The 13,459-nt window shown below is 45.4% G+C and overlaps 1 protein-coding gene across 1 annotated transcript in view; it reads left to right on the forward strand.

The window, feature by feature from the left end:
* Window positions 1-860: 860 nt before the first annotated feature.
* USP39 (ubiquitin specific peptidase 39) overlaps window positions 861-13,459 on the forward strand; it is a 36,015-nt gene continuing 23,416 nt past the window's right edge. Inside the window, exons 1-5 of the mRNA XM_027860459.1 lie at window positions 861-1,186; window positions 8,469-8,538; window positions 10,055-10,149; window positions 11,954-12,090; window positions 12,874-13,026. Coding sequence (XP_027716260.1) covers window positions 898-1,186; window positions 8,469-8,538; window positions 10,055-10,149; window positions 11,954-12,090; window positions 12,874-13,026 — 744 coding nt within the window. The 5' untranslated portion in view covers window positions 861-897. The remainder of the gene's footprint in view (window positions 1,187-8,468; window positions 8,539-10,054; window positions 10,150-11,953; window positions 12,091-12,873; window positions 13,027-13,459) is intronic.

Raw genomic sequence — 13,459 nt, forward strand, 5'->3', positions numbered from 1 at the left:
ACGGGGGGTAAAATGAGGCCCAGAGAAGGTGAGTGACTTGCTCCTTCTGATCACACAAACAATGAATGTCAGAGCCAGGATTTGAGTTAGGGGCCAAAGACTCCAGGTTCCCAAGTCAATCGCAAAGAACTGGGTTATTGCAGACGTTGCCATTCTTCTGGTGGGGAACTATGATTTCTCTGGTGGAGGGAACTGCCTGACATTATTGTTGTTGCTGCTGTTAACTAACTTCTTGGCAATCATTCACAGCCTTTTTTGGTTCCTGTTTTCTCATCACATGCTTAGTTTTCTCATTTTCCAAATGCTGTTGCTTGCACATTTGAATACCTTTACTTGTTGACTTTTTTTTCCTTACTAAAAGTATCATTTGTCTTAGGGGATGGCTCTCAGGAAGGGGGAGGGGCTGTTACAATGGTGATGTAAGAAACAGGACACATCAATACAAATTATTTCAAAAAAAATTCCTGGGCAACTGAATGTTTGCGCTACATCCATCGCAGCTTTTGGGGGACGGGACAGCATCTTTCCCTTATGCATCAGTCAGTTAAGTAACAATTTCTCCAGTTCTAAAGCTAAATGTTACTCTCGCTCCAGTTAGAGACCATCTGGCCCTTTAAATAAGAAACTCTGGGTAACGAAGAGGATTGGCCCATTCAGCCTATAGGTGGGGCGGGAACCAATGAGAGCATCCAGGAGTCACACACGGAAGCCTGGGAAAGCGGTTTGTAGATGCGGGTCACAGCGCTCGAAGGCCCGAGCAGACGTTGCAGCGGATTGGCGGGAAGCGTTGCGGCTGATTGGCCAGCTGTGGCGCGCAGGCGCGGCTCCGCGAGGGCGGTCTCTGCGCCTGCGCGGAAGAGCAGCGCGGGTGCGCGGCGGGGCCGGTGGCCGGAGGGAATGTCTAGCCGTTCGAAAAGGGAGACGCGGAGCTCCGCCCGGGGCAAGCGGGATGGGGAGTCCCGGAGCAGCTCGAGTCGGTCGAAGCGGGAGCGGGATTCGGACGGCACGGGATCTCGGGGGAGCCCGGTGCGCGTGAAACGGGAACGGAACTCGGAGCCGGCGGCTGCGCGAGACTATTCGGGCGGAAGCGTGCCCGCACTCGTGCCCGCGCCGTCGCTACCGGGGGCGCGCGTGAAGCGGGAGCGCGAGGCCGACGAGGACTCGGAGCCGGAGCGGGAGGTGCGAGGTGCGCGGGGCCGGGACCGGGGCGTCCCCCCTTCCCCTTCCCTTCTCCATCCCCTTCCCTCCAGCCCGGAGCCGGAAGGAGTCTCCGAGGACGGCCATTCTTTCCCCTTCTGTGTCCAGATGTGGAAACTGAGGCGCAGGAGGGCCAACGACTGCTCCAGAGCCCGTGCTCTCTGCCCTCTGCTAGGTTCTGGGAGTTGCCGGCGCAAGATCGAGGCAGGCCGGTCCCTCAAGCAGCTTACCTTCTGTTGGGGGAAACAGCCGTGCACAGCTAGATAATTGCATGCCAACCACGTGCTAGTCAAGTCCAGAGTAATTTCTGAGAGGAGAGGAGGGTACTGGTAAGGTGGGACAGTCTGAAGAGGCTTCAGAAGGCGTCCGCTTGAAATGAACCTTGACGGAGGTTGGGGTGTCCTTGTCTCAGCCCCGGGGCTTAGGGGCAGCCCACACTAAACCTTCCCTGTATTCCCTGCCTTCCAGAGTTCTGGCACCTGTGCCTGTCTTCTATTGTTAGTGTCCTTTTAGTGAGTTTTGCTTCTTTACTTGTTTGTATACACGTGAGAGGAAGAGTCTTGGAAGTCAGGAGGCCATGTGTCTCTCTGATGCTGGCCCTGGGGTACTGTGGGCTAGTCTCTTCATCTAGGCTCTGTGAGAGAATGTAAGTTAGAGCTGGATTGATGAAGGGAATTTGAGCCAAAAAAAGTTAGATCCTGCAGCAAAATGTAAACCCCCTGCGGACGGGGACTGTTCTATGTTTGTGTGTCCAGTGTTGAACACGTCACTTTATAACTAAAGGCATGTTAAAAAGCATTTATCGTTCACTTTGTCCATAAGAAATAGTCCCGACTTAAAACCATCATAGATCATAGCTCTAGCAGCGACCTCAGAGGCCTGTCCAGTTTTACTCTCTCATTCATAGAAGGGGAAACTGAAGCGGGGAGGTTAAGTGATTTGGAATATGTGATACAGGTGGTAAACCTCATAGATAGTCCCTGAACCCAGATCTTCTGATTCCAGAGCCAGAATTTTCTTCACTTTTATGGCACTATCTAATGTAATATTTTTCTACTTTTCACCCTTTTTCTGCTTTTTACAATAACAGAGATAGCTTTTCCTTGAAGGATTAAAAGGTACTTTCCCAAGAGGGAGGTAGTAAAAGTATTATTATCCTCACTTTAATTCCTCTCAATCAAGAAACATTTATTAACTACCTACTATGTGCTAGGCATTGTACTGGGCGCTGGGGACCAAAGACGAAATGAAAGTCCTTGCCTTCAGGTAGCTTATATTCTTTGGAAGACATTTAACAAATATGGGAAAAATAAGTGTTTTACACACACACACACACACACACACACACACACTAACTTGCAGGGTAAGGGCTCTAGTAATGGGGAATCAGCATATCTTTTCTGTAGAGAGATAGTACTTGAGCTGAACCATGAAGGAAGCTAGGAAATCTCTGAGCAGTTAGGTGGGACAGTGGATAGAGTGCCGGAACTGGAGTCAGGAAGACTCATCTTCCTCAGTTCAACTCTGGCTTCAGATGCTTTCTATCTGTATGACCCTGGGCGAGTCACTTAACCCCATTTGCTTCAGTTTCCTCATCTGTAAAAGGAAGTGGCAAACCACTGCAGTATCTTTGCCAAGAAAACCCCAAATGGAGTCATGGAGAGTCGGACGCAGCTGAGCAACAATAACAGGGACTCCCTGGAGGAGGGAGCACGCTCCAGACAAGGAGGATTGCCTTTGCCAGTGTCCTGTATGGGAGCAGTAGGCAAGCCAGTTTAGCTGCAATATTGAGTGCACTTTATATGTGGGCAAACTGCCGCTTCTGGCTCTGAAAGTTCATAGCATTTAGTTGTAAAGGCTGTATCAGGCCTTGGGATCTGGGAGCTGTCCAGGTGTGATGTACCAGCTCAGAGCTGGAAGGAAACTTAGAGCTCATCTTAGGTAGATGAGGTCGTTTAGAGGGTCTAGTAACTTGCCCAAGGTCACAAAGCTGCACCGTTGGCACTAGAGAGTTTGAGTGAAGAAAATCAGTGTGGTGACGGGCTGCCATATGAGCATTAACCTTATAGGATTGGGGTGAGGTTCTAATGAGATAACGAGCGCTTTGCAAACTGTAGCATGCTAGGTATATGCTGGCTCTCTTATGAGGCTGTGTGGAACGACTGGGGATGTTTGGCCAGGATTAGGAAGGGGTTGTAATAGTTGTCTTCGTGTATCTGAAGGGCTATCAGATGGAAGGGGGACACAGTCTGCTTGGCCCCAGATGGCAGAACAAGGAGCTGGGGGTGAGGGGAATTGGAAAGAGGAAAATTTAGGTTTGATTTAATGCTCTTCTCAAGTATTACAGTTACCAAAATAGGTTTTATTTATTCTACCCAAGTTGTAAGCTCAAGGGGATAGGAAATATGTCTTATTTAAACTTTGTGCCTTCCCACCTATGTTTTAGGGATACTTCATTGCCCCTGTTCTGGTTAACATTTTTGTCAAGACCATGCGTAATGACATAGAAGGAATATTTAGCAAATTTGGAGATTGGAGAGGTAGCTGATATGATGAGTGACAGACACAGGGTCCAAAAGAAACTTCATAGTGTCAGAAATGATTATTTCTCTCTTGTTTTAATAAATGATTATTTAATCAGAATCAAGGTTTTTCCCCTTTTCTGCTTCCTCATCTAGAAGTCAGCCAATGTCGGAAATCTTTCTAAAAGACATACCTAGCCGGGATGGCTGAGATCTAATAAAGACAGTAAAAGAAATTCTAAGTTTGGGCTAATGGGTGCATTCCTACTCATTGTGTTTGCTCAGAGAGCTCTGGGAAAATATAGACCTTTTTTTTTGTCAGACAGGTGATATGGAAATGGATAAGTCTCTTTGTCCAGTGACTTGAGTGATCCAAGGCCCTCATTGTAATATTCATTCTCGTTAATTGTTAACCAATCAGAGTTGATTGCCACCCTCAGGAACACCCAGTCTTCCCAGGATATATAAACTGTGTGCCCACCATCATGAAGGGTCTTTGGTTCAAGAGAGATGGCCAACTGACCATCCTTTTATTAATAAGCATGATTAAATTACCCAGAAATTATGTCTGATGAACCTTTTTAAACTCCACAGTAGGTTGGTCCCAAACCAGCAAGTTCTCATCTCCTTGCCTTGGCACAAACTCTCCTGCTGGCCTGGGAAATTTGTCCTCCTCACCTTAGCCTCTCAGAAACCCCAGCTTCATTCGGAGGACATCTTAAGGGTTACTGCCTTTAGGAGGCGGAGGTCTTTCCTGATCCCCTCTGGTTGCTAGTTCCCCCACCCCAATCATCTGCATTTGCTTTGTGTATATTTTAAATTATGCATACATGTTTGCTTCAATGGAACATAAGTTCCTTGAGGGCAGAGACTTTTCATTTTGTCTCTTTCCAGCCCCTAACAGTGCCTGACACATAAAGACACTTAATACATGCCTATTGAATGAATGACTCCTGTAGCCTTGTGCTACCATATACAAAAACTACTTAGCCTGGCATTCAGGCTTTTCTTTATCTTTTATTTGTCTTTTCTTTATCTCTGTAACAAGTTCTGAGGTTGACTGGGTTTACTTGTAGGTTATTTCTTAACTTGCCCCTTGACTTAGGCCCATATTTAATCTTCTCTTGGGTTCTAGGGTAATTGGGGCATATGTTTGAAACTTTAAAAATTAATAAATGGGCAATTTATCTTTCATGAGTTTGTGCTTCCACTCCAGTTTATTAAATATTTAGTTTCTCAAATAGTTAATTACTACTGGGAAAGGAGAAATTTATAGGTTTTTAAAAATATTTTTATATTCCTAATATCTGTATCTCTTCTCTACATTAAATCCCTTAATCTTTTGGAATTAAATATTAAAATTGTTAGATGTATAATTTATTAACAATGGCATTAGTAGTAAATCATACATAATTATTTGCAATATTTTAGCTGCAAAAGATTACAGCCAGAGTCATTTTAAACACCTCACTGTAACATTGAATGACTTCACTTTTTTTGGGGGGGGGGGGCTAGGCAGTGGGGTTAAGTGACTTGCCCAGGGTCACACAGCTAGTAAGTGTTATGTGTCTGAGGCCAGATTTGAACTCAGGCCCTCCTGAGTCCAGGTCCGGTGTTCTATCCACTTTGCCACCTAGCTGCCCCGAATGACTTCGCTTTTAAAGCAAACACAGTTCCACCATTCAGTTCACTTAAGATACTGATTAGTCTCAAGCATCCTTTTTATATTTCTCTTCAATGAGAGTTAAATTTATTCTCTCAGGAAATAAGTTATTTTAGGTCATTTTCTTTGTCCATTTCTCAGCCATCATAGTCTCTCCAAGATGCATTGTAAACTGTTAGTTCTTCACAGACTCTTAAAATTCTGTTTGTTTCTTCCTTATACACATTTAAAAGTTCTAACGAGAAGGCCGTTTCTGCTCACCTTCTTTCTCTCTTTGTTCAGAGATTCCTCGTTGACCCAAAGTTCAGTTAACACACACTCTCTGATTCCGAAGGGAGGACGCCTCTGGGAATGACAGTTGGAGCTGTAGCTCCCAGTTTTGAGCCCAGGCTGTCCTTGGGCAGTAACAGAACCTCTAGTTTCTGGGCGAGGCCCTAGTGAGCCAGGCAGCATAGCTTTCTGGCCTTCTTTTCAGAAGTTTTTTTCAAAAACCCTGGACTCCAGACACACTTAACAGTTTTTTTCTTTTCCTGCTTCTCAACCATTACTCAGGCTCTTTCTTCTGCTGGGATTTCCTGACCAATCATAGGAATTAGAGCTGGAAAGCGGCCTTAGAGATCATCTAGTTTACTACCCTCGTTTCACTGACAAGAAAACTGTCCTACTCTCCCATCTGTCCTTTGGAGAGGAAGCATGCTGGACTTGGAGTCAGAGAAGTCCTGACTCTTTGCCTACTTCCTGCCTGACTTTGGGCAAATCACATGTCTTGGGGCCTCTGCTTTCTCATCTATATAATGAGCAGATTGGATTAGCTGTTTAATAAAGGCTTGTCTAATGATCCTATAATCTCAAATGCCACTTTCATGAAGCATTCTCTAATTGCACCAGCTAGAAATAGTCTCTTACTCTGAGCACCTTTAGCAACATGCAGTAGTTCATTTGGCAAACATCTGTTGAGCTCCATGCAAGACCCTGTATTAGGGATTGTGTAGAGTTCAGTAATAAGTGAGATGTCTTTGCACTACTGACTTGTGTGATAGTGATTTGTCTGTATGTTACTCATATTATTGGATTGCAAGATACTTGATGGGCAGGGGTTATGTCTTGTCCATCTCTGTAATATTCCCAGTTTTTTGCACATACTTGATTGGCGAGTTCTTGTTAAATAAATTTAATTTATTTTTAACAACCTTTTTTTGGGGGGGGGTAGACAGTGGGGTTAAGTGACTTGCCCAGGGTCACACAGATAGTAAGTGTTATGTGTTTGAGGCCAGATTTGAACTCAGGTCCTCCTGAATCCAGGGCTGGTGCTCTATCCACTGTGCCACCTAGCTGCCTCTAATTTATTTTTATGGGATGTTTTTGACTGAGTCTCTTTGGTTCAGTTCAATTGAATAAATATTTATTGGGGCCCCACAGTGGGCAGAGCACTAGGGGCAAAGATAGGAGGAAGACGCTGTGCTTGGGGACCTTACTGCCATCATTAGATAATAAGCAGCTGGGGATCACCATGGAAAGAGCACTGGGACCTGGAGCCTGGAAGATCTGAATTCAAATCCAGCCTCAGACACCTACTAGCTGTGTGACTCTGGGCAAGTCATTTAACCTCTATATGCTATGTCCCCATGTTGTTGTGAAGGTTAAAATGAGATAATATTTGTAAAATACTATAGAAATGCCACTGCTGCTGTTAGTTTAAGAATCAGGTGGGATGGGGGATAAAGTGCTGGGCCTGGAGTCAGAAAGACCTGAGTGTGAATACTGTTTCACACACCTGCAAGCCATGTCTCTAAACTTGTGCTTGCCTCAGTTTCCTCAACTATAAAATGGGGATCATAATAGCTCCTGTCTCCCATCTTTGTTGTGAGGATCCAGTGAGGTAATATTTGTGATGCTCTTAGTGAGAGCTTAATAAATGCTCATTCCCTCCCTTTCTGTAATAATCCAATAATAGCTATCGTGCAAAGCATTTAAAGATTTGCAGAAAGCACTATTCAAATGTTAACTTGTTTGACTCAGGTACTGTTATTATCCTCATTTTACAGATGAGGAAACTAAGGCTGAGAGGTTAAAAGACCTGCCCAGGGTCACAAAGTTAGGGTCTGAATTAGGATTCACAGCCAGGACTTCCAGGCTTGACAGGTCCATTGTGCCACCTTGCTGCCTAGATTAGATACCCTAAGGGTGGGGATGGGTGAAGACCACATCTTTGTAAATAAGATAGGGTGTGATGAGGACCAAGGACATGTTGAGATAGAATGCTATGAGAAATTTGGGGAGAGAGGGACCTTTCAGTTGGAAGGATAGGGAAGTCTGTAATAAATAGGAGGAGAGACCTGAGCTGGGGAGGGAATATGTGCCAGTTTGGATGGATCATGAAGTCTGTGAAGGGAAGTGGAATGAAATAAAGTTGGTAACGTTAAGTAAGTTGGAGTAAGATTCTGGAGGGCCTTAAATTACAAGCTAAAAGCTCACATTTTATCCTATAGGCCCTAAGGAACTAGTAAAGAATTTTGATGGAGGCAGCACATTGTTGCTAGGACACTGGATTTAGAGTCAGTGAGATCTGAATTCAAATCCTGCTGCAGACATATTAGCTATGTGACCCTGCACAAGTCACCGAAGCTCTTTGTGGCCTCATTTTCCTTATCTATAAAATGAGGGGATGAGACTTACTTGCTTCCAAGGGCCCTTCCAGCTCTAACTGTGCCCCTGTGGGTGACTTGTGCTTCAGGCAGATCATTTAACAGCTCCGTGGCGGATGGATGATAGAGGGCAGAGGCTGGGCACCCTGGGCCCAGTTCGAATGCCATTAGATGACAAGTGAGAGGTGATGAGATACCACTGACCTTAGACTCCCCTTTATGGGGTGTGGCTGGAGGAGGTTACATTCTCATTCTAGGATCCCAGTCTCTGTTCAGTAGCCACTGGTTTCCTTTCTTGGGGAGGGGGCAGACTGTAAGGTCCACTGTTTGACATAGCCATTGAGCTGAGCTGAACCTCTGGTCACTCCCTTCCTTAGCTTCTGCCTGTCACTGACTTGTGTTGTAATTTTGCATCTTCACTGCCCTTGATTTTCATTTCAGTGCGATATGGACGCTTAGACACTGAGGATCGACGGAGCCGCCATTGCCCCTACCTGGACACCATTAACAGGTCAGTGAAGCAGAGAAAAGTTGTGTTTCTTGGGCAAAAAGAACATTGTTCATCTGAAGACAGCATTAGGGTTGGTCTGGAAGAACATAAAAGCCATTCCAAAAGCCATTTGGATTGTATACAGTCCATAGTTAATGACACAGAGTAGAGAGGCTCATACATCACCCTTTTAAGAGCTTAGGGTGCCAGAAGATGTGTCTCTGCTGCACTTTATAGCCCAGTTTGTAGAAGAATGGACGTGTGCCTGACCCATAATGTAAATGAAATGGGCTTTTAGCTTTGATAGATATGGGGAATGGGGATGTGTTTGCAAACCCTGCAGTTCATCTGAAAGCAGATGAGTGTTTGGTGGATTTTAATGATTTATCAGAAAATTAGAATGCAGTGCCAGTGATTGAGGATAGAGGAAGGAGTGAGTGGAATCTGTTATTTTTTGTGCTCACCCCTACTTTGCACACACATTAAGAAATCTGCCGGCATGTGAGAACATTTCCTTGCTATCTTCCTCTGTGATCTGTTTCCTGTTCTGGGCTCTAGTATAAATGCCACCCTTCTCTTTGGTTGAAACTTTTCTCCCTTGACTTCCATGATGCCACTTTCTCCAGGTCCTCTTTTCATTTCTTGAAACTGTTTTCCTCCCTCAGGGCCCAGCAGAACTGGCGGCTTCTCATCCTCCCAGCTGTTGGTGATTTCCCCAACTTTTCTGAAAGTGCTTCCCCCCTTCTTTGTTTAACCTCTGCCGTAGTCTGTTTTGTAATCTTATTTGCACAGCATCGTATACTCCCAGTAGTTAAATGCTTTGAGAGGAGGCACTGTATCTTTTTTATCTTTGTGTCCCTAGTGCCTAATACAGCGCCTTTGCACATATTAGGTGCTTAATAAATGTTTGTCAAGTGAATGCTTCACAGAATATTTGGATTTTATTTGAGGGTGCTTCTTTTTTTCCACTTTCCCTCTTACCCCCAGTTAGTTAGGGGGCTCAATCAAACAACGAGACAAATCTTGAGCTGCTCTTTGGATCATCAATCTGGGGTTAGAAGGGGCCCTAGAGGACGTGTAGCCCAGCCACCTTTTTTACAGGTGAGGACAGTGAGGCCCAGGGAAGAGACGTGTTCTTGCACATTAGCCACACAGGTCACAGAACCATCACAGATCATGGATCTAGAACTGGAGAGAGCTCAGAGGCTTATTTCGTGTGGTCTTCTCATCTTAGAGATGAAGCGACAGGCCCGAGGAGCCCCTGAGTCTTTTGGCAGGGAAGCACTCTTAGCTTGTTATAAATAGCAGCAGGCGTAGAGGACTGCTCTGTGTATCTGCTCAAGGTGCTTTGGCCAGGTGGATCAAGGCTCAGTGTGTGACTGTGTCAGGAGCCAGCGAGGGGGGCGGTGTCTAGAGTACACACCACATACCCATAGCAGCAGATCTGGGAGCTTCTGCAAAGGAACATGACTTTGTGCTCCTGGAGGGCCTCAGCCTTAGCTTTATTAAGCTAATTGTTTTCCTCTTGTTCTTTCAGGAGCGTCCTGGACTTTGACTTTGAAAAACTGTGCTCCATTTCGCTTTCACACATCAATGCATACGCCTGCCTGGTGTGTGGCAAATACTTTCAGGGTAAATATACTTTGTCTGACTTAGAGCTCCAAACTTCCCTGTAGGCATGGCAGTTTAGGACCTGCCCAGAGGAACACAGGTGTTTTTAGCAGTCCCTTTCAGTCCCTTTGGGATCAGATAGCCCATTGGCATGAGTCTTCTGAAGAATAGGTAACGGGCTTTGCCGAGGATCCCTTTGTGAAGGAACCTCTCTTAGCCATTCTGGGAATGAGGTTGAGTACTATCGGGGTTAAGTGACTTGCCCAGGGTCACACAGCTAGTAAGTGTCAAGTGTCTGAGGCCAGATTTGAACTCAGGTCCTCCTGATGTCAAGGCCAGAGCTCTATCCACTGCACCACCTAGCTGCCCCAGAGGTGGAGTACTTCTGCTCAGTCTTTTACCAAATGTTTATCCCAGCATTCTTCTGACCTGTGCAAACGCTGAAAGAACTGAAAGATATGCTTGCTGCCCTCAACAAGCTTAGGTGGCCGGGCAGCACATCGTGGCGTGCTATCCTGATCGATGCCAATCCACTGGGCTAGGTCCTCATAGAAGGGAGAGGCTGTCTTGCTCAATGGCCATAGGAGTGTGTCTTTAGGCTAAACTAACTTTCTTTCTTTCTTTCTTTCTTTTTTTTTTTTAGGCAGTTGGGGTTAAGTGACTTGCCCAGGGTCACACAGCTAGTAAGTGTTAAGTGTTTGGTCTGAGGCCAGATTTGAACTCAGGTACTCCTGACTTCAGGGCCGGTGCTCTATCCACTGCGCCACCTAGTAGGCTCAACTTTCAAGGCAGGGAATGATTATACAGGTCATATGGAAGCCCGCTCAAACGAGGCCCCAAAAGAGAGAGGAATGTGATGTATTCTGGGGAAATGATTAATGGACAGTTTGGATAGGGGAATGAAGGGAGAGAAGGTTGGATAGGCAGAGGGCAGCTCTTGGAGGGCCTTCAATGCAGCCTAATGCACCAAGTATTTTTTAAGCACTTTTGTATAGCAGGTACTGTGTTAGAGACTGGGGATAAAGAGAGTGAAAAATGGCCTCAGTAGTTTACATTCTACTAAAAGCTAGGTGGAAGAATTTTAGCCTACTGGGTATGTAGTAAGGAGCCACTGTAGGTTTAGGGGCCTGGGAATGGCATAAAGAGCATGACGTTTATGTATGATGAATCTTGTGGCGGTATGCAGGGCGGATTAGGAAGGGCAAACACGAGGGTCAGGGAGACCAGTTTGGAGGTCAGCAGGTGTTTGAGTCCAGGTCAGTAATTGTGGGAATGGAGAGGAAAGGATATTTCAAAGGAAGAAGTGGCAGGAGCTGGTAAGATTTGTTCTGAACGGAGAGTGGAAAGTCAGAGGATTTTAAGCTTTCTGGCTTAAGAAATATGCAGAAAGGTTTTACTGTTAGAAAAAATGGAAGTTGGGGAATGGGATAGATTTTGGAGAGGGATGAGGAATCTGGTTTTAAGTCTGTTAAGTTGAAGGTTAAGTTGTTTTATGGACAGCATAAGAAGTTGGAAATGCAGGACCATAGTATTTTGATGAGAGGCCTGTTCCCTACCTTTCCACTGTGCCAAGGAATGCTTCCACAGTGTTCCAGGGTGGGGGGTGGGGGGAGGTGTCTAGAAATCTATAGAAAGGAATTGATTTCCCTGAATACTGGACCATGGGGGATTCTTTTCTGGGCTATATCTGCAGTTGGGGATGGAATAATGTTTCATTGTTACTGAGTGTAACATGATAATATGGAGAAGGCCTGGGAAAAATCGGCCCCTTAAAGTTGTCTCACCACATCCCCTCCTCTAACATCCCTTCCTTCTTTTCCTCCAGGACGAGGATTGAAATCACATGCCTACATTCACAGTGTCCAGTTCAGCCACCATGTTTTCCTTAATCTGCACACCCTCAAGTTTTACTGCCTTCCAGACAACTACGAAATCATTGACTCCTCCCTGGAGGACATCACTGTACGTGTCACTGTGGAGGGTGTCAGGTCTCTTGGGAGCCTCTTTGGGGTTGACATGGGTCATTTCCCTTGTGTGCCAACTTACCCCAATGTCCTAGACACAAAGCCCAAGTGGCCTTGGGGCGTCACCTTTAATGTGTGGGGAAATGGATATAATCAGCATCCAGATGTTGGGATCCTGGGAGTTTGTGGCTTGTGTGATTGGGAATCTTTAATGAATTATGTCACTGAGGAAAGCGAACAACTTCATTCTAGGCTGTAATGTGAAAAATATTCTCAGAAAATAAGTTAATTTATCTTGTTGAATTGAAGGTTAACGTTTGAGCTCATGAAGATAGCTAGGTGGTATGCTGGATAGAGTGCTGGATTTGGAGTCAGGGAGACCTGAGTTCAAATCCTGCCTCACACTTTTCATTAGCTGTAAGACCTGGGGTAAGTTAACATCTCAGCCTTGATTTCTTCATTTGAAAAGTGAGGATAATAAAGCTATCTATCACATCGGGTTGTTTGACAGATTAAGTGAGATAACACATGTAAAATGTTTTGCAAACCCAAATGCACTATAAATGCTAGCTATTATTATCACAATTAAGAACTTGCTTCAGTGAGAAAACCCTGGTTGAAGCCTTCTTTGGGAATGCTGTAGTTTGAAGATAGAGCTATGATGGCTGCTTCTTCTCACCAGGTCCTTTTTTGTTAGGGAAAAAATTTTGAGGGGTCTTTTGAGCTCTTAGTAATCTTAAGGAGGGTTATACCTTTGCTGATTTTATATTTCTCTTTGCAGTATGTCCTGAAGCCCACGTTCACCAAGCAACAGATTTCAAACTTGGACAAGCAGGCCAAGCTGTCTCGGGCTTATGATGGTACCACATACCTGCCTGGTATCGTAGGGCTGAATAATATCAAGGCCAATGACTATGCCAATGCCGTGCTTCAGGTAGGCCCAGGAGGAGAGGCTAACTTTGGAGTCAGGTGAGAGGAGGAGGAAGTGCCATCACTAAACATAGTTCTGGCCTTGCTGCTAGGACTGTCTGACCACACACGAGGCTTGACCAGGGAGTACACTCCTGCATCAGCCCCCTGGGCCATTGGTGAGAGATGGGCCGGTGTACCCACCTTCTTCCTGTCTCCTGAGCCTGTAGCCTGTGGCACTTGCTTGGTCCCTCCCCAAGACCTGGAATGAAATCAGTGCCCTGATACTCCTTCATTATGTGACTTTGGACAAACTCTCTAATCTCCCAGCCTCAGTTTCTTCATTTGTCAATCGGGGCAAATCATACTTATATTGTCCATGTCATGGGGCTCTCTTGAGGAAAGCGCTTTGTGGGCCTTCCAGAGATGTTGACTGTTATTGCTTCTATTGCTGCTAC

Source organism: Vombatus ursinus, unplaced genomic scaffold (genome assembly GCF_900497805.2).
Source record: "Vombatus ursinus unplaced genomic scaffold, bare-nosed wombat genome assembly UNPS02014181.1, whole genome shotgun sequence".
Classification (NCBI taxonomy): domain Eukaryota; kingdom Metazoa; phylum Chordata; class Mammalia; order Diprotodontia; family Vombatidae; genus Vombatus; species Vombatus ursinus.